Source organism: Protopterus annectens, chromosome 16.part0 (assembly GCF_019279795.1).
Source record: "Protopterus annectens isolate FY-2018-M chromosome 16.part0, PAN1.0, whole genome shotgun sequence".
NCBI classification, from domain to species: domain Eukaryota; kingdom Metazoa; phylum Chordata; order Ceratodontiformes; family Protopteridae; genus Protopterus; species Protopterus annectens.
Genome location: NC_056750.1, coordinates 174,287,428 through 174,314,423, shown reverse-complemented (window position 1 = coordinate 174,314,423; position 26,996 = coordinate 174,287,428). Strand labels below are relative to the sequence as shown.

The 26,996-nt window shown below is 43.3% G+C and overlaps 1 protein-coding gene across 4 annotated transcripts in view; it reads left to right on the top strand.

Moving 5' to 3' along the window:
* Positions 1 to 26,996, top strand: part of ACIN1 (apoptotic chromatin condensation inducer 1) — a 405,577-nt gene that overhangs the window by 291,966 nt on the left and 86,615 nt on the right. For all 4 annotated transcript variants that reach the window (XM_044057793.1, XM_044057795.1, XM_044057797.1 and 1 more), the window contains exon 11: positions 9,536 to 9,636. In XM_044057793.1, the coding sequence (XP_043913728.1) occupies positions 9,536 to 9,636 (101 nt within the window). The remainder of the gene's footprint in view (positions 1 to 9,535; positions 9,637 to 26,996) is intronic.

Below are 26,996 nucleotides of genomic sequence, written 5' to 3'. Positions count from 1 at the left end.
AGTTGATGAAGATATTAGAGTAGAGGTCCAAGAATGGAACTTTGGAGAACATCAGCTCTTAGTAAGAGAGGGGCAGATAGGCTGCAGTCAGTACGATGGGATTGAGGCTACTATCCGAGAGATAGCTAGAGAACCATGCAACTGTATTAGGGGAGAAGTTTGCGTCTACAAGTTCACTAAGTAGTAGTAGTGTGTGAGTGTTAAAAGCCTTAGAAACATTGAGGAATAGACAGGATATGAATTTGTGATCATCTTTAGCAAAGGCCAAGAATTGGGAGCTCTTGTACCATTACCCACCCATTTCATTCATCCCTTGCAGAAGGTCAGAAAGGACAAAGCCACACTCATTAGTGGCTCCTGTAGCATTAAGGTAATTGTGCTTTTCACTTCTAGTTCAGTTGAGCAAAGAACAACATTACAGTTTCTATAGCTGTGCTCTCTAAGAAAGCTTCTTTGCACCAGAGCATAGCATGGCTAGAACTGCTACAGTGTGTATTTTGTTTGTGTGAGGGTCCACTTTTCTGATACTACAGACTGCCTTTCCTTGGAACCCCTCGTTTCTCCCATTCCACAATGCATAATTTTCCATAAAGGGGGGGGGGGGTCCTATACCTGTAGCTTTTAGAAAACTGGCATCTCCACTGATTCTTAATTTTTATGGTGGTGATCAATTTACAAGCTTCCTATCAAGACCTTCCCTCTATAGCACTTGAGTTCTTATCTTGGAAGAGTTTTGGCAACTTCTACTTCAACCAGGAGGATCTCTCGAGCTTCATTCTAATGTACGGAGAGCCCTAAACAACTTTCCAGCGAAACAAGAAGAAATGTAGAACTGATACTTCATATCTAAGGTAGCATCAGAGTAGGCAATAAACCAGGATAGTTTTTCTTGTTTTTCTCCCAGCCATAGACAGAAAAGAGAGGGAATATCATATTTCTGGATATGTGCAAACAACTCTAATTATTGTATTACAGTTACTCTGCATAGGGGAGCCACACTGCCCTCCCCCCAAGGGCAGCAATTGGCAAAGCATATTCGTTTGTTTATCTTTAAGAAAAGCCTCTGCCTAAAGTATCTTAGAGACTGACAATTGGTGTACTATACATACCTTTTCTACGTATTGCAATTTGGTATTAAATTCAGAAGCAGGACAAGGTTTAGCCGCCGCCACACCATTGGCTTAGGTTTAAATACTTTAATATTATTTGATGTTAACAAATTATTCCATCACAGTGATCCTTACATTGACTGTAGAACAGTTATGCAAGTGCAGTCACCTAACAGTCCTCTTAAGGCAACTGCAATCTACATTCCCACCCATATTTCCCTCTCGGTGCCTACCGTTTGAGTTCCTTGGATAGCCTGGAGGTACTGGAAGGAACGGAACCACAAACCCTTTTGTTTTAAAAAAAAAATTCCTACCTCTTGTTTTTTTTCTTGACAAAATTGGAAAGTGATTTGTGTTTTGGAAGATATGTGGGATCTCTGGGACTAAGATCTTGACATTACCTGACTTATTGAGGAAATTTCTTCATGCTTTTAATTGCTTTTTAGACTGGGGAACAGAGGGATTGATGTTCTTCGTGTTTCACTGTTGCAGTCATCACATTTGGGTTCTCTCTGCCAGGGTAGCCTTCTGCCGGCCCAAATACCATTGGCTTAGTATTTCTGCGCCAGTTGCTGTTGCTTCAGGACTGAAGTCAGGTTGTCAGTAGTATAAAGTAAGGCAGCCGACGCCATTACATCAGTCTTTCTTGCCGTGGAGCCCGACGCAGAAGCAGTTTGCATGAATGCCGGTCGGCTGCTACCTGAGTTTCGTCTACCGAATTGAAGCTGAAGTCTTCTAAGGCTAAGTACCCCGTTGGGGATCCTTTTTTCTTGCACTAATCGATGTCAGAAAAAGTTAACCATTATCTCGCCTGTGGAAAGCAAATTCCACACAGAGACTTGTTCAGGCCCAGACCACGACGTCCCCCGCTGTTGCTTCTGTGCTTTGTTCAAAGCCAGAACTATCCGTCGTCAGGCCCTTATTGTAGCTAGATATTTTTGCTAACCGTTGTCAAACTCCAGTATGCTTTGGTAAGCCATCCAACAACAGATCTTTTGAAAAAACGTAAAGATAGAGACAAGACCGCACAGGTCCAAACCTACTAATGACAAGACCGCACAGGTCCAAACCTACAGACTACGCTTCCGTTAAGCTAGTCACCAGTTCTCCGGTCCTCAGTGAGGAGCTTTCGCAGCCCCTGATGCCTGCTTCTGTGGATTCACAGGCCTCTCCCGAGACCCTTTCTGAGTCCGGTATGCCGCAAAACTCTTCTTCGACTAAGGATCCTGCGGTAGTCTCTACCTTGGATGGGTCCAGAGCCACTGAGCAGGCATCTGCTTCCGAGGAAGTCCTTCGCACTACCAGTTCTCGACAAACAGACGTCTTCTTTCGCAACTACCATTTTTTCACAACCGACAAAGTTTCTTGGGTCCAAGGTACAAAACCACACCCAAGAAACAGACGACCCAATCTCGGGCACCTGCTTCCTTGCCTCAGTCTCAAATGCTTAAAATGGCGGAAGACCTTGTGCTGATCAGGGGAAGCCAAGCTGCCCCCTCCAAAAGGAAGAGATCTGTCCCCTGTAGTTTTGTCTGAACAAGAGTCGGATGACTCTGATGCATTTGAATATGAAGACATGCAACCCCTCTCTACTTATGAGGATTCTGATGCAGAGGATTCCATCCCTTATGGCTCTCCCCCAGAGGATTTTTCCTGTGGGGAAACCCTTCATACCTTAAGGGAGCATTTCCAGTGGGGGAGTCAAAACTACCATCAGTCTAAAAAGAGACTCTGGGAATCCTTAGATCGTCCACTGCACAGACCCTTGGCCATCCCCCCAGTCCTGGATGTTGTGGAGGATGTTTTCCTGGAATCAAGCTCGACTCCTGACACCCTCCCTCCTGCACCCAGAAAACCAGACAGGTACTATAGAATCCCTGACTCACGCAAATTTCTTTTTAAAAATCCTACTGCTGACCCTGAGGTAATTTCTCAAGGGCCTAAAGGGATTAAAGCTACCTCTGCTAAGAATCCCACCCCCTCCGATAGGGATTCCCGAGCACTAGACAGATGGGGTAAAAAAGTGTACACATCAGCTACTCTTGCTTATCAGGGAACTAAATTGTCAGTTCTATATGCTAAAATTTCAGCAACATACCCTGGAACTCCAACAAAAGATGTCTTCCTTTCCTGCTTGTGCAGAATCTAAAGAGTTACAGGAGTTAATGCATTTTGTAAGTGAAGTAACTAAACACACCTTGTACTGTGGTTTTGACACCCTTGAAGCTTCTTGTAGGGCAGCAGTCACCGGATCTGTCGTCAGAAGGCATGCATGGCTTAAGGAACAGCCCTTGCCAGACCATGTCAAATCAAAATTGTTGGATGCCCCCTTGCACAAAGGCAACTTATTTGGCACTAAGGCAGAAGAGGTCTTAAAAAAGATGGAAGAAAAAGCAAAATCTATGCAGACAGTTAATAATTTCTTACCAGTCCAGCCACCCAGGTTCAGCAGGCATTGTCCCACCAAGCACTGGTCCTTTCCTGCTCCCATTAAGCCAGTCCAGCCCAGACCCTGGGGAGCCAGATGTCCCAGACAGCATGCAGAGATCTAAGCAGTGGATTACCTCCACTATAAAACTGGGGAGTTCTAAGCCACCCCCTTATGGTAAGAACTCACAATGACTCACCTCCCCCAGCCCCTCCATCTGCCCACCTTCACTTACCCCTAGGAGGAAAACCCTCCTTTCACGCAAGCACCTGGAACACCATTACCAACGACCTTGCGGTTCTCAACATAGTGTCCCACAAATTTTCTTTCCGCACTCTTCCTACCCCAAAAGGGTTCCCAGATCTACCTCCAGCGCAGTGAGCAGAGGTGCAAAATCAAGTCTTTTCCCTGCTAGAGGACAGTAGAGCATGTTCCTGCAGAACAGAGGCGCCAAGGTTTCTACTCCAGACTTTTTCTGGTACCCAGAAAGGAGGGCACCTGGCACCCCATCCTCATTCTCCAGCAGCTGCTACCCATGCTCTCCAAGGATGCTTGGTTAGTCACCCTATATCTAAAAGAGGCTTGCCTCCATATTCCTATCGGAGAATCATGCAGGAAATCTCTGTTTCAGGGCAGGATCTCAGCGCTTTCAGTTCTCTGCGCTTCCATTTGGCTTATCTACTCTGAGTTTTCACAAAATGTCTGGCTCCGGCCATTGCCTTTTGCAGACAAAAGGAATATCCAGATTTACCCATACTTAAATTGCCTAATTCAGGCAGACAGCCAGGAAAAGCTGCTCAAGCACCTGGCCTTTGCAAAGTCCCTACTAACCTCCCTAGGGTACATAATCAATGAAAAGAAATCCAAACAGGTGCCCACCCAAAGGATTATATTCCTGGGAGCAAGCCTGGACACAGCATCCCAGATGGCATTCCTTACACCAGAAAAGCAAAATTTCCTGACAGCCTACTTCTCTCGACTAAGTACCCAGACCCCAGCTATCTGCAAGGAAGATCTTGCAAGCTCTGGGGTTCATGGCATCTTGCATACTTCTCATTGCATATATGAGGAAACTTTTGTGGTACCTAAAAAGCCTTTGGTGTCAACACTCTCGACCTAGAGACTCTCATATCTATAATTCCTTGCCTCAAAAAAGATTTTCTTTGGTGGGCAGCAGCATGCTCCCACAACAAGGGACTACCTTTCTCACCACCCCCTGCCACCCAGACCCTCACCAGAGACGCATCAGACTATGCCTGGGGTGCACACATGGATGGCAGGTGCATACAGGGCCAATAGAGCCCACAGCAAATCCCTCTGCACATCAACCAAAAAGAGATGGCTATCCAGCATGCCTTGATAGCTTTCAAGCCCCTTCTCTCCCCAAGGGCTCTCCTGATCAAAACGGACAACACTACTGTAATGTGTTATATCAACAAGCAGGGAGGGACTCACTCTTACACTCTATGCAGGCTGGCCATGACCTTTTGGTGCACAGCCTCTGCCATGCAACTCCACCTGTCAGCACACTTCCTACCAGGTTCTCTCAAAACTCTGGCAGACCAAATGGGTGGGAGATTGGCATAATAGTTAAGGTATTTACCTCACAGACACAAGGTGCAGGGTTTGATTCTCACATGGGTTATTGGCCAGGCTTAAAATAGTCCACAAGGGCAGGTAGCCTAGTACTAATCTATGAACCTATAAACAGAAATCTTCTGGACCCAAACATCCTACTAACTCAGAAACCCAAAAGGTCAACCTGTTTGACTCCCACACCAACCATCAGCTCAGCAAATTCTGCACCAGGTAGCTTCACTGCATGGCTTGGGAAGTGGATCCCCTGTCTGTCCCCTGGGTCAGTCTGCCCTTTCCTCCACTACCTTAAGGAGGAAAAACCGAGGACAATTCTTATAGTTCCAGACTGGCCTCGCCAGCACTGGTACCCCCTTGCTGCACAGCCTGTCCCAACTGCCACCATGGTATCTTCCTCAGATTTCAAACCTCTTGACCCAGAGGGAAGGGGAATTTATGCATCCCCAATTGCAAACACTCCGTTTGGCAGCTTGGCTTATTTCCTAACCACCGTCAGTAAACAGGTTGTAGATGTTAAACGTGAGGCCAGACGCCCTAGCACAAGACAGTCTTATGCTGACAAATGGAAAAGGTTCTGCACCTGGATTCAGGCTAAGGGAGCCAGTACGGCACATCCCTCCCTCCCTCACTCTCATCCTGGATTACTTAGCTAACCCTACTGCACAGTGGCCTCTCTTTTCCCTCTATTAAAATTCATGCTTCTGCTATCTGTACTTTCTCCCACTGAGCAGCCCCTTTTCTCACACCCCTTGATCAAATAGCTCTTAGAGGGGATAGCAACTTGAGGCCACCCAGAAGAGCACCAACCCAATCATGGGACCTTAACTTTGTTTTGGAAAAGCTCACCCTGCCCCACTTCGATTCTTCTGCAGAGCTAAAATTTCTCTCCTGGAAGACCACTTTCCTTCTGGCCATCACTTCAGCCAGAAGAGTCTCTGAGCTGCAAGCATTCATGGCTGTGGAACCCTTCCTCATCTTCCATGCTGACAGGGTATCCCTCAGGACTAACCCATCCTTCATGTCCAAGGCGGTGTCCAGTGTGGCTCTCAACCAATCCATTCATTTGCCCACCTTTTTTCCTAATTCCCAGAGCAAGGGGGAAGTGATCCTGCACTCTCTAGATGTACACAGATGGCTCAGATTCTGTCTAGACAGGACTAAATCCTTCAGAAAGTCTTATCAATTGCTGGTTAGCTTTGCTACAGGGGCAAAAGGCAAAGCCATCTCCAAACAAGCCATTTCCAAATGGATAGCACACTGCATCCATTTCTGCTACAAACAAGACTGAAAGCCTCCCCCCAAGGGGGTCAGGACTCACTCTACCAGAGCAGCCTCCACCTCTGCAGCTTTCGTCAGAGGAGTCCCCACTGGGGACATCCTGGAGTCTGCCACCTGGACATCTGTTCACACCTTTACCAAACATTACCACCTGCTTCTCTTCTCCAAATCCAGGGCAGGGTTTGTCTCTGCAGTCTTGCAGGGCATCCTAGCCAGCCCCTAGTTTCCTTGACTGCCTCCACCCATTTCCTCAGCTTTGGGAATCAACCCAAGTGTGATGACTGCAACACTGAAACACGAAGAACACAGTACAGTTGTGTGCACGTATAAATGTAGATGTTCGAGTGTATTCACTGTTGCAGTCTTAGTTTCCCTCCCTCCATCCCCCTTTTTTCTTCCCTTTCCTTACAAGGGACATATTGGTATTCACTTTCTACTGGTGGGGTTTTTCCACCAGAACCTGGCTTCTACTTGGGGGCTCCTGACAGGTTAGGGCAAGAAAAACTGATGTAATGGCATCTGCTGGCTTACTTTATACTACTGACGACCTGACGTCAGTCCTGAAGCGATTGCAACCGATGCAGAAATACTAAGCCTCTGGTATTTGGGCCGGTCGAGGGCAACCCTGTCAGGGATAACCCAAATGTGATGACTGCAACAATGAATACACTCTAACATGTACATTTATGGTAAGTGTACACACCTGTACTTTCCTAAAGTGGTGTGCTTGCTAGCAATTGCCAGAAAGTGTAAATTTTCTTATTGCACTCCTTAGCAACTATTGTTGAAGGGGAGAGTGTGTTTTTTCTCTGGAGAAGTCTGAAAAGCTCTGGTAAGTGCAGGTGTCCACCTGTGCATCTGGTTCTCGAGGCTAAGTAATCAGTGTACCAGTTATCTTTTTTAATGTCTGCTGTATGGTTAATGTATTTTGTACTTTATTTCTCTGTCACAAGGGGGAAAGAATTGGCGTACTGATTAGGGTGATTACCTCAGAGACTGGGTTTGATCTTCACCTTTGAGGAAAATTGCCTAGACTTAAAATGGCCCAGAATGGCAGCTAGCCTAGTATTTCTCTGTGAACGTCTGTCTGAACATTTGTAGAGGCCATCCTAGGTGAATTGCATTAATAAATGTAGTTAACCCCATTGTCTTACTTCCTCTGATTTGTTACCCTTGAAGTCCATCCATAGACAAGTGGTTGTGTAAAAATAAATTCTTAGTTTTTGTTGCATATACATAATTGATGGCAGTTTTGGTGATTGTACTTGGTGTGTGTGAAGTGCTGCATCTTAGTGGAAGCAAGCTTTGCTTGTTGAGTGTATCTCATAGCTATTTGGAGGGTCTTTTTTGGCTCTATGATCAAAAGTTTAAAAGACCAAATTTCATAATGAAAGTGAAATTGGGGGGGGGGGGGGTTGTAGCTATATACTATGTCATGGTGTGGTTAATTTATATTTTATCTACAGTGCAGACTTTGATCATAAAGGCAAATGCCAAGTGAGCTAACTAGAGGAGTGCCATCCCTCCAAATGGAGTGAAAATACAAGTTTTCTCTTGTAGCTGTGATGTGTCCCTGTTGTGTGCTATTTTTTATTAATTCATCCATCCATTCACTCACATATCTGTTGGAGTTTAAGTGGAAATTGTAGTTTGTGTTCAGTGGGAAAAGTAGTCTTGTGTAGTTCCATTCCTGGCTATCTGTTTATACTGTTTTAACAGTCGTTGACTTAAAGTATTCAAAGATGTTTTCTTTTGCTGGTTTCTTATTTTTCTGTTTTGTGACTACATTACCTTAACTTTTTCTTGACTGAATTGTCATGTAGCAGAATTTGTGATAATGTGTTTTAGTATTTTTTGTTACTGCTCATTTGTTTTGCCTGTACACTGTAGATTTTTGTTCATTGATATTTGGATTTTGTTGATGGTGTTCTTTGTAGAGCCTGTAGTGTGTTCTTTCCTGAAGTTTATTTCATTGGTGTAATGCATATCTTGATTTTAACTGTTCAGTTTTGTTTAGACTGGCTGCTTACATTGTCTTCAGTTTCCATGTGCTGTTTTATATGCTTTCGTTATGCATTTCACTGCTTTCTATCTCCTTATGGTAATGTCTGCTTTTACAGATGTGGAATGATCAGTGTGTACTAAATTCTGTTCATGTTGTCGACCGTATTTCTCAAGTAATTTTTCCCATTGGTTCTGTTGTATATCATATGATTTATCTAATAATTTCAAAGTAATTTTTGGTTAATGCTTTTATAAATGGTAGTAGCTGTGAAATGTTCTGTGGCTCTGAAGGGAAAGGATAATCTTGGTTGCTTCAACTTGTATCTTTGCATGGTTGCTTCTGTATGTTCAGTAGTTTTTGCATTGCATGTTAGAATGTTTTTATGGGCCATTTTAGCCCATTTTCCGCTACTGGAAATTTTTCTCTTGATCTTTCTGTTAGTCTTGTGGAGAAGAACTGCTTCTCTACTTGTATTTTCTTACGTTTTTTTTTTTTAATATGCTAAATGACAATGTTAATTCAAGTTGTATTATGCGTTTTACCACTCAATATTTTCTTGCTCACCAGCTGTCTGCAGTATTGCAATTATTCACCCCCCCATAGCATAGTTGCCATCAGCTGACTACCATGGCCCCTTTCCACTCATTGACTGGTTAGTCCAGCTTTCCCTTTGTGCTGACGCTGCTCTTTAAGGGGTGACTGCTTGAAAGTGAAGAGCTGCCTTGGGCTAGACAGGAGAAATTAGAGGGCAGAGGTGTATCATCATCATCCATAGCAACTACTAGGGAGAGACTGTCCCTAAAATTACCTTCTCACAGCTGGCAAGTGCACAGGCACACTGCACTGTTCAGTCTTTGTGACAGACTGCTCGGTACCACTACCTACTTGAGTGCTTATTAGCAGACTCTTGTGTCAGGAGAGCAGCTTGCATTTTTCTTTTTCTTTACAGCATGGTGAGCAGAAATGGCTTTTGAGAGGCTTTTTAGCTTGTAGATTAAAGCTCCATAACGGTCAAGTGATGGTATTATTTTGTTATAGTGAATAATCCCAATATCTGTATTCTGACAGTTTGTCAGTTATATGTCCATATGTAAACTATATTTTTTAAACATTTTATAGAGAAAGCACAGGAGGAGCCCCCAGCTAAACTTCTGGATGACTTGTTTCGAAAGACTAAAGCAATCCCATGCATTTATTGGCTTCCACTCACAGAGGATCAGGTAAGAAGTTTGGTCTTTGCATTTGAGTACCAGATAATTGACTGTTAATGTTAAGAGCTCATCTCCAGAGTCGAACAAGCACCCAGAGGGCAGAATATGCCTTATTTGAACAGAAGAAAAATGTTTAAGTGCAAATCAATTTTCAGGTTACATTTTCATCTGGCTCAGGATTATATGCATCTGCTGTTTAAATTGTAGATGGCACTTAATGTTGGACATCCTTGACAGTCGGTCACAGAAGGTTAATGGGATTTTCGGTCTCTGCATGTGGCCGCGCGTGTGTGTGAGGTTTTGATACTGTGCAACTCCCTTATCCAAACATTTCTACTAAGTTGCTTTTGTAAATATGCACTTACAACTAGTAGGCTTACCAGTTCATAAAAAAAAAAAAAAAAAAAAAAAAAAAAACTTCCACATATATTGTGTGTTTCATTTAGGAAGACTGTGCTGGGCCTTTTGTTGAACGGACCAGAGGAGCCCCTGTTGAAAGCAGTCAAAGATGAGGTAAACTGTGATTGTGTGCGAGTGGTTTGTCAGGCTCTCACGGTACAGTTGGTTAGGCACAGCAGAATGCAGAGGAACTGCACAGATGTTCATCGTGTTTCACTGTTGCAGTTACACTTGGGTTATCCTGCTGGCAGGTGACCCGCAGTCGGCCCGAGTTCCAAAGTCTTGGTCCGGCGTCGGTTGCTGTCGCTTCTTCCCTGATGTCAGTGCGCCAGGGGTATAAAAGTTGCAACCGACGCCATTTTCTTCAGTCTTTCTTGCCGCGCGGTGCCCGAAGCAAAAGCAGTTTACAAGTGCCGGTCGGCCGATTCTTGAGATTTTCAAAATTGAGTTTCAGAACCGAAGTCTTCAATAAAGCTAAGTACCCCGTTGGGGAAAATTTTCTTGCTCCAGACCGATGTCAGTAAAAGTTAATAATTGTATTTCTTGTGGGAAGCAAATACCTCATAAGGACTTTCACTCTTACTGTATTCCTTGCCTAGGCCCTGACCACGACGTTACTAGTTGTCGGTTTTGTGCTAGATTCAATAAACGCACTATTAAACGTAGGTTTGATTTTTTGAGTTTGAATTAAGCTTGTCTTGTTTTGACACTTGTAATATAAAATACTATTTGTTATCTAAGGAAGCTTTTTATATTTTAAAATTTGATACTTTGTACCCTCATGGGTTAAATGAAGAATTCAACTGGAGGGTGTTAATCTAATTGTTTTTATTAATTGTTTAGTTTTTGATTAATATATATGTACTGTGTATTTTGTAAGTTCTTTACTCCTTGAAGGCTCAGGCCGAGATGTCAGAGGAATAAAGTGTCTGCATTTTTTTTTGTGGATTACTTTGTGGGGTTTTTTTCCTTTGCTGCTTGTTGCTACTTTGCTACATTTGGTTCCATGGCTAGTGATCCACAACTGCATCTACCGCGTATTTTTAGAGACAATGTGGATGGTACTCAGAGGTCTCTTGATAATTTCCTTACCAACTCTGCGGACCGCCTGGAGCGTGGTTCCATTCAGAGAAATGTGGTTGGGAATGTGCTTACAACTTGGGAGAAATGGGAAGAAGATCGGAATAAACGCCATCCAAATCCCTTTAATAATGTAGGTCGGACGTTACCTGTGTCTCTTAATCCTGAAAACAAGTCTGCTTTTGAAGAATTGGAAAGATGTATGTGGAAAGAAACTGCTACATTTTTTAATCTTTCTGGCTTACAGAAATATGCTGATTTGGACATTACACCTCGTGGATTGAGGGCGTATAAGGATCCATCCATTCCATTTGATTTAGAAAAAGATACTGATATTGCCTTTCATAAACGTTTGGTAGCAGCTGCACATAAATGTGCTTCTGAATGGGTCCAAATACGTATTGAACGGGACAGAGTAAAACAGAAGGAACTGGGTGCTGAAATGAAAAAACTGTGTGAGAATCTCTTGACATGCACTTCTACCCCTATAGTAGATGACTTTTTGTGTAACATTAATATAAAATTGAAAGAATATTAAACTTTGTTATTAGAAAGAAAGGGAAATTACTTAGAGATTTACGTGATATGAAAACGGCAAGGCTTTTCTTTCAAGAGCCAATAGAAAGAAGCCTCGTAATCGCGTTCGTTTTCAAAATCATGATAGGGATGTGCGGAATTACAATTCGTCCTACTCGGCCTCAGAAGGCTTTAATACATCTTATGAAGAGGAGGGGGACTTGAATTCTGAATTCCATGTATTGCCAGCTGCACAATACTCTCATCGGTTTCAACAGACTTTTCGTGGCGAAAATGTCAACTCCAAGGGAGGTCAACAGGGGAGAAAACGTCAACGAGAAGCACAGGCACCAGCACAGAAGGAACAGTATCCGCATGGGGGTTACAAGAGAGGTAAATGGTAGTTGCCTTTCTGTACCTTCCATGCAAAATTATGTCATTAATCTTTCTGGTTACTCGTTTTCTGAGCTTGAACTCTCAGTTCTTAATTGTGGACTTAAGTTTATTCCTACAGTCGTTTCACAACTGTATGAAATTAAAAATGATGTTTTTAGGTTTTGTAGAAAACTGCACTTAAAAGTTTTTTTTCGTAATGTAAATGTGGATATGAATGAAGTTTCATCTACTGACTGCCTTGATTCATCTATGGATAGTTTTCATACCTGTGATTCCGACAATATATATAATGCTTATTATAAGTTGGGTACTGAATGTATTAAAAAGTAACTTTATGCCTTCAGTTTTGAATAATGATGTTACACATTTTACCAATTTATTGAATTTTTCTATTGAACGTGCACATAATGAGTTTTTGAAATGCAAGTCTGATATTCATTATAATTTAACCCAGAAGGAATGGAAGGCTCTATTAATGTTAAGTAAAATGAAGGAAATTGTATTTAAACCTTCTGATAAAGGCAATAAATTGGTTATGCACTTTCACAATATCTTAAAATGTGTGAGGAGCATTTGAATAATGATAATGTTTATGAGAAGGTGGAATTTACTATGTATAGTGACTCAGTTTCTGAGTATATTGAATTAATGAAGAAGGGTGAGAGATTGGGTTATTTTTCAGACGTAGATGTTAAAAAAAAGTTTAATATAGAAGGTTGCAGAATGGCCCTGTTTTATTGTTTACCAAAAATACACAAAAGTTTAGTATCGCCCCCTGGGAGACCCATTGTTTCTGGGTGTAATTATTTTTTACATAATATAGGACTTTTTTTACACAGATTTTTGTTACCAACAGTTAGAACTTTACCTTCTTATATTTGTGATGTTTTTGACTTTTTGAATAAAATTAAGGATGTTGAGTGGAATCATGGTATGTACTTGGCTAACCCTTGATGTTAAGAGCTTATATACAAACATAAGCCATGAATTTGGCATGGAGGCCCTAAGGTTTTTTTTGGGTGATTACCCAGTTACAGAATATATCAGAGAACTTATTTATTTTTGTTTAACACATAATTTTTTTGAGTTTAACAATAGCCTCTATAGACAAAAACAAAGTACGGCCATGGGGGCAGCTTTTGCCCCCATGTATGCAAATTTGGCTATGGGCCTTTTTGAGTGAGTATTTATATAGAAATTATTTTTTTTGTAAATATGTTATTAGATACTATAGGTTTATAGATTTAAATTTTCTTGTTCAGGGTGGTGAGGCTTTTGTTGATGATTTTATTTTAGAATTACATAATAGATTTTCGTTAGAATTTGATGGTTTTAAAATGGGTGTGAATATTTCTTTTTTGGATGTTGTGTTGAATATTAAGGATGGTAATAGATTGGAAACATCAGTTAATAGAAAATTTGATGAAGGTACTCAATATGTGCATGGGGGGAGTTGTCATCCCGCTCATACACTAGAAGCTTTACCATATGGTGAAATGTTGCGGGTGTCTAGATTATGTAATGTTGAATCTATTCTCAAGCGGGAATTAGATACAACTATTGGGATGTTTAAACGGAGAGGGTATAGTGATGAATTGGTTCAGAGAAGTTATGAAAGGTTGTTTAATATAGGTGTTAGGAGAATAAGTAATAATGTACATAAAAAATATACTTCAACACCTAGTTTGGAAATTAATAAACAGTATGAGATTTTGTATTTCGTTACCACATATGGCAACTTTAGTGCTGAATTGGTCAGGTTGGTCAAATGTTATTGGGATTATTTTGTTTCACTTAATAATGTAGCTGTATGGTTAGATGGTAGATTGAGATTTTCTTACAAGAGAGGTAGGAATATCCAACATTTTTTGGTGAATAGTAAATTTTCCTTGCCCTCTGTAAGTTTTGAATGTAATATACTCCCTAATGGTACTTTAAGTGTGGCAAATGTAGAGCATGTAACTTTGTAGTTAATAGTTTCCCTTGTATAAATTAATGTTATTTTTAATACACGTAACCATTTTACTTGTAATTCTGAAGGTGTTATTTATGCACTTAGATGGCCATGTGATTGGGGTAACCAAAAGGGCATTTAAGTTGAGGTTAATGGAACATGCTAGGGATATTATTAATAAGAGAGGAAAGCTCTGTGGCTATGCATTTTAAAAAATTTCATGATAGCAAAAATGAGGGGCTTCAAGGTACAGTTTTGGAAAAAATAAGCTTGTCTTGTTTTGACACTTGTAATATAAAATACTATGTTATCTAAGGAAGCTATTTATATTTTAAAATTTGATGCTTTGTACCCTCATGGGTTAAATAAAGAATTCAACTGGAGGGTGTTAATCTAATTGTTTTTATTAATTGTTTAATTAGTTTTTGATTAATATATATGTACTGTGTATTTTGTAAGTTCTTTATCCCTTGAAGGCTAAGGCCGAGACGTCAGAGGAATAAAGTGTGTCTGCATTTTTTTTGTGGATTACTTTGTGGTTGTTTTTCCTTTGCTACTTTGTTGCTACATTTAGTAGGTTTGATTTTGCTCTACATTATTTTGATCGAAGGTTTAATTACATAATGCCGTCGGAACAACCGACGACCGGAACTTATAAAAAACGCAAAGACAAAAGAAAAGAACAGGGATCCGAGGTCCAAAACCGACAACGAAGCCTTTTCTAGGCCAGTCGCCGGTTCGCTGGTTCTCAGTGAGGCGCTTTCGCAGCCCCTGACACCTGCTACCTGAGAGCCACAGGCCATAACCGACAGCCATGTGGAGACACAGAGGCCTGTGGAAACTCAAGGTATTGGGCCTACGGAATCTATACCCTCAGATGGGTCCGGAGCCGCTGAGCAGGCATCGGCTTCTGAGGGTGTTTTCAAACCTTCACAGCTTACAATTAAGCCCACTACAGCAGCAAAGTCAAAAACCCCATTAAAGACAAGAAAACAAGTACAGCATTCTCCAGAACAGTCATCCATGCCAAAGAAACAGATGGTTAAAATGGCTGAAGACGTAATTACTTTAATCAGGGGATCTCCTCCACCTCCTGACAAAAGGCCTAGGCAAGATACTTATTATGATTCCTCTGACCAGGTTTCCATTTCCTCTCATTCCTCTTCTGATCAGAGATATCCCCCCCCCCCCCCCCCCAATGAGGACTCTGATGCAGAAGAGTCCATTCTTTCAGCCTCTCTGCCTGAGGATTATTCTTTTGGGGAAACCCTGCACACCATGAGGGAGCATTTCCATTGGGAGAGCCAGGATTATTCAGAATCCAAGAAAAGGCTCAGAGATGTCCTGTTATTGCCTCAGCACAGGCCCCTATCTATCCCCCCCTGTGCTTGATATTGTGGATGATGTTTTTTCTGAGTCCAGCCTGTCTCCTGATTCCTTACCCCCTGCACCAGTCAAGCCAGACACAGGTACTACAGGGTCCCTGACTCTCATAAATTTCTTTACAAAAACCCCGCTGCAGACCCAGAAACAATTTCCCAGGGTCCTAAAGGGGTTAAGGCTTCCACTGCTAAAAATCCTGTACCCTCGGATAGGATTCCAGAGCTCTGGACAGATGGAAAAAAGTTTACACTTCTGCTACTCTAGCTGTAAGAGCTTTAAACTGTCAGTTTCACATGCTTAAATATCAACAGTACCTCATGTCATTGTTAAAGCAGAAAATTATTTCAAATACAGAAAGTCCTGACAGCAAAGAAATTCAGGATTTATTGCATGCAGTTGAATAAGTGGGAAAGCATACTCTGCAGTGTGGTTTTGATTCATTAGAGGCTTCTTGTAGAGCCGCAGTAACAGGCTCTGTTCAAAGGCATGCTTCGTTGAAAGAACAAAGTTTACCTGACCATGTTAAAGTAAAATTATTGGATGCTCCATTACAACATGATACTTTGTTTGGTGTTAAGAAGAGGTGTTAAAGAAAATGGAGGATAATGCAGACAGTGAAAGATTTCTTACTGGTTCAACCACCTAGATTTAGTAGAAACTGGCCTTCAAAAAATTGGTCCTTTCCAGTGTCAGGCCGCAAAGAGGCAGATCTCGGCCCCAAGGCTCCTACAGACCTAAACAATGGGGTGCTTCAGCCCCCAAAGGAGGGGAAGACTAATCACAACCTTATAGGAAACGGTCCCAATGACTTCAGTCTGTAAATGCCAAGCAATTACCTTTTGACAGCACCTCTAGGGGGGAAAGCTAGCACTTTTCTCAAGAAATTGGCACATGATCACCTAGGACAAATGGGTGCTGAATATTGTTTCTCAGGGTTACAGGTTCCACTTCCAAAACCAGAAGGTATGCCAGACCTGCCACAGAACCAATGGGCAGAGGCACAAAAACAGATTGCTGCTGTTATGGACATGAGAGCAATTCAAAAAGTTCCACAGCAAGAACAGGGACAAGGATTTTATTCAAGACTTTTCTTAGTACCCAGAAAGAACAAAGCCTGGAGACCAATACTGGACCTGTCAATCCTAAATACTTACCTGGATGTTCCAAAATTCAACATGTTAACACTTCAGCAACTTCTGCCCATGCTGGGCAAGAAGGCTTGGCTAGTTACTTTGGACCTCAAGGAGGCATACCTGTATGTTCCAATCAGACAATCTTGCAGAAGGTACCTCAGATTCATAGGCTCAGTGCATTACCAATTCTCTGCACTGCCCTTTGGCTTATCTACTGCGCCCAGGGTCTTCGCAAAATGCCTGGCACCAGTAATTGCATTTTGCAGACAAAAAGGAATTCAAATATATCCCTACTTGGACGACTGCCTCATTCAAGCAGAGAGCAAGGACATTCTTCTACAGCATCTGGCGTTTGTAAAAAGATTGCTAATTTGCCTAGGGTACACAGTAAACGAAAAGAAATCAAAACCTAGTGCCCTCTCAAGAGATAATATTCCTTAGTTCCAGCTTAAATACAACTGCTCAGATGGCTTATCTCACACCAGACAAGCAAAGGCAACTGACTCATTACTTTCAAATGATGGCAACAAAAACCAGCTCCCTGCAAGAAAAATTCTGCAGGCCCTGGGCTTCATGGCATCCTGCATTCTAATTCCATATGCAAAACTGCATATGAGGAAACTACAGTGGTATCTAAAAAGTGTTTGGACTTAGCATTGTCAGTCTGGAGACGATCATAACTTTAAATCCCTGCCTACAACAAGAGTTTCGATGGTGGTCCCAGGCCTGTCGCAACAAGGGACAGCCTTTCACCTTACCCACAGCCAGGCAGATAATAACAACGGATGCATCGGATTATGCCTGGGGGGCACATATGACAGGAAAATGTGTTCAGGGCTCGTGGGCCATGGAACAAATGCATCTTCACATCAATCAAAAAGAGATGCTAGCTGTACAGAATGTCCTGACAGCTTTCAAGGACCTAATACATCCAGGACAACTATTAATAAAGATGGACAATACCACAGTTATGTGGTACATAAACAAGCAAGGGGGCACACATTCCTACCCCCTATGCAGACAAGCCATGACTTTGTGGAACACAGCACTGACCTATCAAGTACATCTGCAGGCACAATTCCTGCCAGGAACAAAAAAATACACTGGCAGATGAACTAAGCAGAAATCTCATGGATCCTCACTAATGGAAGCTAAATCCACAAGTGTTCAGCATGATAACGAGGAAATGGGGATGCCCAGACATAGATCTTTTCGCCTCCCCTCACAATTACCAAATACAGAAATTTTGCACAAGAACTTATCATTCTCAAGCATGGAAAGTGGATGCTCTATCATTCAACTGGAAAGGCCTGACGGTCTATGCCTTCCCTCCGATGCCTCTTCTCACCATGGTGCTACTAAAAGTCAGACAAGAAAGGCCAAAAATGATCCTGATTGCACCAGACTGGCCACGCCAGCACTGGTACCCAATCCTAAAGAGTTTGTCGCAAGGCCTAGCTTGGCGTCTACCTCAAATTCCTCATCTTCTGACACAACAAAACAATCTGATTCTGCACAGTCAACTCAGAACCTTAAACCTGGTAGCATGGCAGAGAATGTAGCCACTCAGACTGCACCTCTCTCTAAAGCTCTTATGGATGTCATTTTAGAAGCCAGGGAGGCCCAGCACTAGGAAGTCTTATGCAGAAAAATGGAAGATTCTGTGCTTGGAACCAGGCACAAGGGCTCGAACCACTTTGTCCCTAACATACCTCAGATTTTGCAATACCTAACTGAGATGCTGGACAATGGCTTAGCTTTCTCCTCTATTAAAATCCATGCCTCTGCCATTTCAGCTCATTACAATACGGAACCTCCTGTTTTTTCACATCCCCTACTACGACAGTACCTCAGAGGGGCAAAAAATATAAGACCCCCAAGGAGAGCACCAGTGCCTACTTGGGACCTCAATTTTGTTTTAGAAAAACTCACACTGCCTCCTTTTGAACCAGCCAACACAGCTGATCTAAATTTCTTGTCATGTAAAACTGCTGTGCTCCTAGCAATAACTTCAGCAAGAAGAGTCTGAGTTACAGGCATTAATGGCTGTGGAACCTTTCCTCATTTTTCGACAGGACAGGATTTCTCTTAGGACAAACCCAACATTCATGCCAAAAGTGGTCTCCAATGTGGCCTTAAACCAAACCATTCATTTGCCTACTTTTTACCCAAATCCCCAGAATAAAGGGGAGAGACTTCTGCATGCTTTGGATATACACAGACAGCTATGATTCTACTTGGACAAAACAAAAACTTTCAGAATAACTGAGCAACTGTCTGTAGCATATGCTGCAGAATCACAAGGAAAGCCTTTTACAAAGCAGACCATCTCGAAATGGATAGGACACTGCATCCCCTTCTGTTATGCACAACATGGCAAATCAGTGCCTCATTCTACCTCATTCTACCAGAACAGCTGCCACTTCAGCAGCTTTCCTCAGAGGAGTACCAACCAAAGACATTTTAGAAGCTGCAACCTGGAGCTCAGTGCACACTTTCACCAAGCAACTACGGCTTACCTCTCTTCTCTAAATCCAGAGCAGGCTTTGCCACTGCAGTTCTGCAGGGCTTGTTAGCCTCCCCAAATCCAATTTAGACCCAGCCACCCAACCTCAGCTTTGGGATTCTACCCAAGTGTAATGACTGCAACAGTGAAACACGGTGAACATAGTACAGTTGTGTACCTACCATAAATGTAGATGTCAGAGTGTATTCACTGTTGCAGTCCAGGTTACCCACCCACCATCCCCCTTTTTTCATTGCTGGGAATTTTCTGTACTTCTCATCTCTATACTACCTATGTGGTGTATTTGCTTGTAGATGAAGGAAGTGTTTATAGTAATATATGCGTGTTTTTTGGCATAATTTTATCTTTCCAGCCTTCCTATCTGGGGACACCTGACATCTGGGGCAAGAAAAACTGAAGAAAATGGCGTTGGTTGCAACTTTTATACCCCTGGCGCACTGACGTCAGGGAAGAAGCGACATAACCGGCCTTGAACAAGACTTTGGAACTCGGGCCGACTGCAGGTCGCCTGCCAGCAGGATAACCCAAGTGTAATGACTGCAACAGTGAATACACTTTAACATCTACATTTATGGAAGGTACACAACTGTACTTTTTGCAGGGAGGTAGAGCAGTTTGGCATGTGCAGGTAGGGCAGAAGTTTTTGAAGTAAAAAATTTACAGAATTGCAAGAAAGAATTTGGCTTTGTAGACTTTTTTGTCCTCTGAGTTGCATTTAATTTAATGAGTGCTTTTATCCTGCTTGGGTAATGCACCTCCTAATTTTTGTCATGATTTTCTTCCTTCTATTTACACAGCCTGTTGATTTTATGATTCCACCAAGTTGGCTTGTTCTTTTTTTGAGTTAGTTCTGTAATACTTCCTGGCGGATACAGCTCCCTCTGTGCAGCTATTAACATGCTTGTACAGGGTTCGGTGAACAGTTCTGCATAGGCAGTAGTGTTCTCAGGGTTTATGGAGGCTTGAAATTTTTCCAGTTTATCATTAATAGGAGCTTATCCTTAGTAGATGTCCTATTCCTATGTTGCAGTATTCTTGTTGTGGGATTTCCTGCCCTCAGGCGACTCGTACGTCGGCTCCTATACAAAAGCTTCAGCTTGGCTGTTGTAATTGTGTGGGACGTCGCACACAGGGCCATAAACCAGGGGCCTTAAATGTGACGTCTGCCTGCACAATCCTCAGAACCTTTCAGCCGCAGATGACTGACGCATCGTGTGTTCGCTCTTTCATATCGAATGTCTCAAAAAAGCTAAGTAACCTGTTGGGGGGTTTTCTTTATATCTTATTGTTATTGCCTAGGCTTGGTTTGTTGTAGTTACTGATGTCTCATGTCAGGTAAAAAGGGTAAATGTCAATGCGGGTGCCAGATACCACATAAAGACACCCACGATCGGTGTGTTTTTTGCTTAGGTCGGGAGCACGACCATACCACTGGCTCAATTTGCCAATAGTTTGTGCTGAAGAAAACCAGCGCCTTAAGCGGCTAGCCCTAAGAATGGATCCCGCCTCAGAGGCAACGTCAGAACCTCCGTGTAAGAAGGCCAAGTTTCCCAGGCCCTCTTCTTCTGTTGCTCCGTTACCAGACGCTCCGCCAGCTGCCAGTTTAGGAGCTGAGGGATCCCCGGCGGATACATCTACTTCAACAACTACTTTTGCGGAAGCCAGCGATCAGCCGACAGCCACATCCCTGGAGCCAACCCAGACTACTGTCGAGGTTGAGGGGGAACCAGAAACTGTAGAGCTTCCCACTGGGATCCGCCTTCGAACAAGGTTCTCATCAGACCCGATTCCAGGCCTGCTCCAATGTCTACCCCAGCAAAAAGAAGCCGAAAACCAAGCATGCCTCTTTCACTACGGAAGGCCTACCTGACTTCTTCCCTTACGCAGGCCTTCATGGCCCTTAGGCCTTCAGCCTCAGCCTCCACTGCTCTTCCTGTGCTCAGCTCTAGGCCTGCTTCAGTCTCTTCCGTTTCCCCTGACATCAGGGGAGAAGAGCATGATACTTCATTCTCCTCCTCGCAGGACTCCATATCTTATACCTCCCAAATTGCTTCACCCCAGGAGTAGTATTCTCCAGGTGAAAAATCTGTAGAGGGAGATTGCCCCCTGAGGATATCACTTTTGGTGAGACTATCACGAAAGTGAAACTTTACTTCAAATGGGGTACCACTCAAATGTCTTGATACCCAAAACCGGTATTTTGACCTGCTTCAAGTAGAATCCCCCTCCCCTTCTGCAGTTCCACCAGTTTTGCCTGCATACCTAGATGCCTTTAACTCTGCATCTAAGACTCCAGATTCACAACCACCTGCCCCCAAGCGACCAGATTGCTTTTACAAGGTGCCTGATGAGCAAAAATTCTTAAGCAAACATCCCCTGGCAGACCCAGCGGTGATTGCCACCTCCCCTGATAAGCAATCCAGACTCCTTCCCTCTGTCTAACTCCTACCCACAGATTAGACATAACACATGGATAGGATAGATGAGGTCTACACCACCTCCACTTTGGCTTTTAGAGCCATTGACTATCAGATGCATATGACCAAATATGCCCTGGACTTCGTCTCCCAAGCCTCTTCCATGCTGGCCACTATTCCTGACTGCCCCACAAAAGCTGACATCTCCTCCAAACTTTCTTTGTCTACACAAGTAGCAAGACGTTCAATCAGATGCAGCTATGATTCTGCAGAAGCATCTGCTTCAGTTCTCAGGAGATGCTCCTGGCTGAGTCTTCAGATTCTCCCAGAAGAGATCTTGGATGCCCCCCTGGACCACAATTTCTATTTTTGGAAAGCAATCTGCAGATCTTTTTAAGAATCTACAAGAAAAAAGTCAATAATTGCAGGACATAAAACTTTTATTGGTGTCCTCTATTCCCAAGTACTACAGAAACTATCCAGCTAAAGCCACTTTTGTAAGGCGAAACACAGCCCAGGCAGGTACTTGCTTTTCCAGATCTAAACGAGGTGCAAGAAGACCTTCCACTTCCAGATCTGCTGCTCCACATCCTCAGCCTAGACGGCCTTTACAGGACAGAGGAGGCTCCAACAATGTGTGACTGCCTAGCCCCCCCTACCACTTTGTCTGCCTATCCCACTGCCTCCCCTTCTGGAAATCCTTCACCTCTGACAAATGGATACTGTCCATAATAGGTAAAGATGCTTCCCCTCCTGGAAAGTAAAACCACCCATGAGAGGCATACCTTTTCCTACCAAAAACCAACAGCAACTCCTTCCGCAGGTTTTGACAGACCTTCTGAAGCCGGGTACCATAGAACCAGTCCCCTCAGGACAGGAAGGAGAAGGTTTCTACTCCCTTCTCTTCCTGGTCCCCAAAAAATATGGCTCATGGAGACCAATCTTAGACCTCTCCTTCTTAAATCTTTACATACAGGTGCCCACCTTCAAAATGCTGTCACTTCAAACTCTGCTTCCACTCATCCCAACGAAGGCCTTCATGGCCACCTTGGACCTAAAAGAGGCCTACTTACACATATCCATCAGATCTTCCCACAGAAGATTTCTGCGTTTCTTTGGGCCCTCTTCTCATTTCCAGTTTACTGCTTTGTCCTTTGGTTAGTCCACTGCCCCCCAAGTGTTCACAAAATGCCTGAGCCCGGCCATTGCCTTTTCCACAACACAGGGTATTCAGGTTTACCCCTATCTAGACGACATTCTAATTCTTGCAGAGTGCAAAGACACACTTTCGCCTCATCTGCACTTCATGTACCCTTTACAAAATCTAGGGTTCACCCTCAACCTTCCAAAGTCCTCCCTGCACCCAGAACAGAACAAGATCTTTCTGGGTTGCAAAATCCGAACAGACAAAATGAAGGCTTTTCTTCCACAACATAAGATCAACTCCCTGACCTCCCACTTCAAAGAGCTGCTGCAGGCACAGGTAATAACTGCAATGCAATCCCTACGTATCCTGGGCTTAATGGCAGCCACCATACCTATGCTTCCACTTGCCAGAATGCATATGCGCAAACTACAGTGGTACCCCGAAAAAATTTGGTCCCAGCACCAGAATCACCTGGAGCAAGAAATCCCCCTCCTTCCCTGTCTAAAGAAAGAAATAAGCTGTTGGATCCAACAAGTCCAGCTAAACCCGGACTTCCACTACAGCCCCCCTCCCCAACCCAGGTAATGCATACAGATGCCTCAGACTCAGGGTTTGGAGCCAGAATGGAATCTTACAGGGTTCAAGCAACCTGGCAGCCTTCCTTGAGGGCCAAACACATCAATGTGAGGGAAATGGCAGCAGTCTTCTTGGCTCTAAAAAAACCTTTACCCCTCTGCTTCTATCAGGGGTTCTTCAAATAGTAACGGACATCACTGTAATGTGGTACCTCAACAAGCAGGAAGGGACAAAAGCATACCCAACTGTGCAGACTAACCCTGCTGATATGGGATCTAGCATCTTGCCACAACTTGTCCCTGCAGGCAACCTACATTCCCTCACAGGACAATAAGCAAGCAGACCAAAGCAGGACATCCTCTCCAAAACACGAATGGATGCTGGACAAGACTGTCTTCTTAGACATTGTCCAATGGGGCACTCCTCAAATACAAAAAATAAAAATTGTTAGCGCTTTCACAACTACACTAGTGGCTTCATCAGACGCAGTAGTATAACATAATAAAGCTTATATAGAAGATGCAACAAAGTCAGCTGACAGTCCAGATGCAACAAAGTCAGCTGACAGTCCAGATGCAACAAAGTCAGCTGACAGTCCAGATGCAACAAAGTCAGCTGACAGTCCAGATGCAACAAAGTCAGCTGACAGTCCAGATGCAACAAAGTCAGCTGACAGTCCAGATGCAACAAAGTCAGCTGACAGTCCAATAGTCACATGTTCCAGTGCTTATAAATGTGTAACAAATGTATGTAAATATGCATAAAAACAAAGAAATATGCATTAATATACTAATAAATGGTTAAAACATTACTATGACTACAAAAGAATTGGTTAAAATACTTAAATATATATATATATATATCATTATAATAATTCTAGTGCTTCACTGGTCTGGCTTTTAAAAAAGGTTTTAAGGAACGGTTTCCATTCAAGCCAGGATATTTCTTAGCGTTCAACTTAAGAATCCATTTTTGTTCTATGCTTTGTGTAGTATTTTCTAAGTCACCTCCACGTGTATTTGAGAGGACATGTTGAATAGCAAAAAATTTAAAAGTATGAGACGAATCAGTTTTTCTAACATGATTTGCCAGTGTACTTGTTTCTTTACAATTATTTATAGTTTTTGTCATGCTTTTAGCCTGCGTGTTCTTCAGGAAAGGAAGAACATATTGATTTTGAGGGACTTCTGAAACCCTTCTTCGAGGAAGGTTTGGAGAGTGCTTCCAGATGTTCTTCGTTTTCCATTGCTGCAGTCCTTACTAGTGGGTATAGTCCGCGTCCAGTCGGCCCGAATACCAGAGTATAAGGCTGACGTCGGCCATGTCGCCTTAGACTGACGTCAGTACGTCAGGGTACTAATGCGCATGACCGACGTCATATCGTCAGTCTTTTTTGCCGCATGGTCCGATGCAGAAGCAGTTTTGCGAGTGCAGGTTGGCGTTCTGAGATATTTCCGAAACCGGAGTTTCAGACCGAATCAGAGTTGGCTAAGTACCCCGTTGGGGAACATTTTGGTTTTTTCTTGCCTCAGTATTTAACCGGATGTCAGAAAAAGTGAATAACTGTATTTCTTGTGGGAAACAGATACCGCATAAGGATTTCCATACTTTGTGTATACCTTGTTTAGGGCCTGAGCACGGCGTTGTTGGTTGCCGCTCTTGTGCTAGGTTTAACAAACGCACTATTAAGAGGAGGTTAGACTGTGCCAGGTTAGTGTTTGGGAAACGTTGTAATTATAAAATGCCGTCGGATGCTCCGGCCGCTTCCAAGAAGCGCAAGGACAAAACAGTGAAGCCTAGGGTTGAAGAACCGGCAGTCCCGGACGTCGGTTCTTTAGGAGGCTCAGTGGAGCCAGAGGTTTTGCCAGGAGTTTCTATAGAGTCTCCGGCAGAAACTTTACTGTTACAGGATGTACCATCTCAGGAGGCAGGCCAGGCTGAGGGGGCTTCTCAGGTAACTATTCTTCCCTCTCTTCCCAAAGTAGTTAGAGCCTCTCCTTCTGTTGCTAAAACTTCTTTTAGAGGTAGGCCTAGTTCAGCTTCAGTGGGGGCTTCTCCTAGCTTTTCGGGTTCTGTACCTAAGAAACATATGCTTAAAATGGCAGAAGATTTGATTACTATGATTAGAGGTTCTATGGGCCCTCCTGATAAGAGGCCTAGGGTGGAACCAGAGTTTGCCAGTTTTGAACAGGGTTCAGAGGCTTCTGAGTCTTCTGCGGAAGATTTGCAGGAGTATCCTCCTTATTCTGATTCTGATGTGGATGATGCCACTCCTTCGGCTTCTCCTCCTGAGGATTTTTCATTTTCAGAGACTCTGCATTCCATGAGGGAGCACTTTAAATGGGAAGGCCAGGATTACTCTGATTCCAGGAAAAGGCTTAGGGAATTCTTGTTTTTACCACAGCATAGGCCCTTAGCTATACCTCCTGTGTTGACTGTGGTGGAAGATGTTTTTGCAGAGGCTTCCCTGAACCCTGATTCTTTGCCTCCTGCTCCTGTTAAACCTGATAGGTACTATAGGGTGCCCGAAGCTCATAAGTATTTGTTTAAGAGTCCTAGGGCGGACCCAGAAACTGTTTCTCAGGGGCCTAAAGGTGTTAAAGCCTCTGTGGTTAAAAATCCTGTTCCCACTGACAAAGAGGCGAGGGCTTTGGATAGGTGGGGTAAGAAACTGTATACTTCTTCCACTCTAGCCATGAGAGCGTTGAATTGTCAGTTTCACATGCTGAAATATCAAAATTATCTCCTTTCACAATTGAAATCTAAGGTGGATGCTTTGGCGGAAGGTATTGAGTGTAAAGAGTTGCTGGATTTGGTTTATGTGTCTGAACAAGTGGGCAAGCATTCTTTGCAATGTGGCTTTGATGCTGTGCAGGCCTCCTCGAGGGTGGCTGCCACTAGTTCTGTTCTTCGCAGGCATGCCTGGTTGAGGGATCAGAATTTAGCTGAGCATGTTAAGACAAGGATTTTGGATGCACCTTTACAGTCTGATGTGTTGTTTGGTTCGCCTGTGGAAGCAGTTTTAAAGAAAATGGAGGACAAAGCTAAGTCTATGCAAACTGTTAAGGATTTTTTGCAGGTTCAGCCACCGAAGTTTAGTAGAAATTGGCCTGCTAAGGGGTGGACATATCCTGCTTATGACTCCCAGTCTAGGGGTAGGTCTAGACGTGGTAGGGGCAGGGCTCAAGGTTCTTTTAGGCCTAGAACAGGGAGTTCACCTGCTCAGACTTCTGGTGAGGGCAGGGGTCAGTCCTTTCGTAAACAGACCCAATGACCTGCCTTTTCAGCTGCCAGTAGATTCTCGTCTGGCAGCTCCTTTGGGAGGACGACTATCTCTTTTCAAAGAAAATTGGGCTTTAATTACTCACGACGGATGGGTGTTGGACATCATTCACCACGGTTACAGGTTTTATTTCCATACAATGCCCCCTTTCACAGGCATGCCAGACGTTCCTCCTCCACAAAGACAAGAGGCTCACAAGCAAGTTTCTCTGTTACTCCAAATGGGGGCCATTCAGCCAGTCCCTGTATCGGAAAGGGGCCTAGGATTTTATTCCCGCATGTTCCTAGTACCAAAGAAGGGGAACACGTGGAGACCAATTTTGGATTTATCTCTCCTCAACACTTATCTGGACATTCCCAAGTTCAAGATGTTGACGTTACAACAGCTTTTACCTCTGCTGGGCAAAGATCACTGGATGGTAACTTTAGATCTCAAGGAAGCTTACCTTCATGTGCCTATCAGGCTAAGTTGCAGGAAGTATCTGCGGTTTCGAGCTGGAGATTCTCATTATCAGTTCTCTGCATTGCCCTTTGGCTTATCTACTGCGCCCAGAGTATT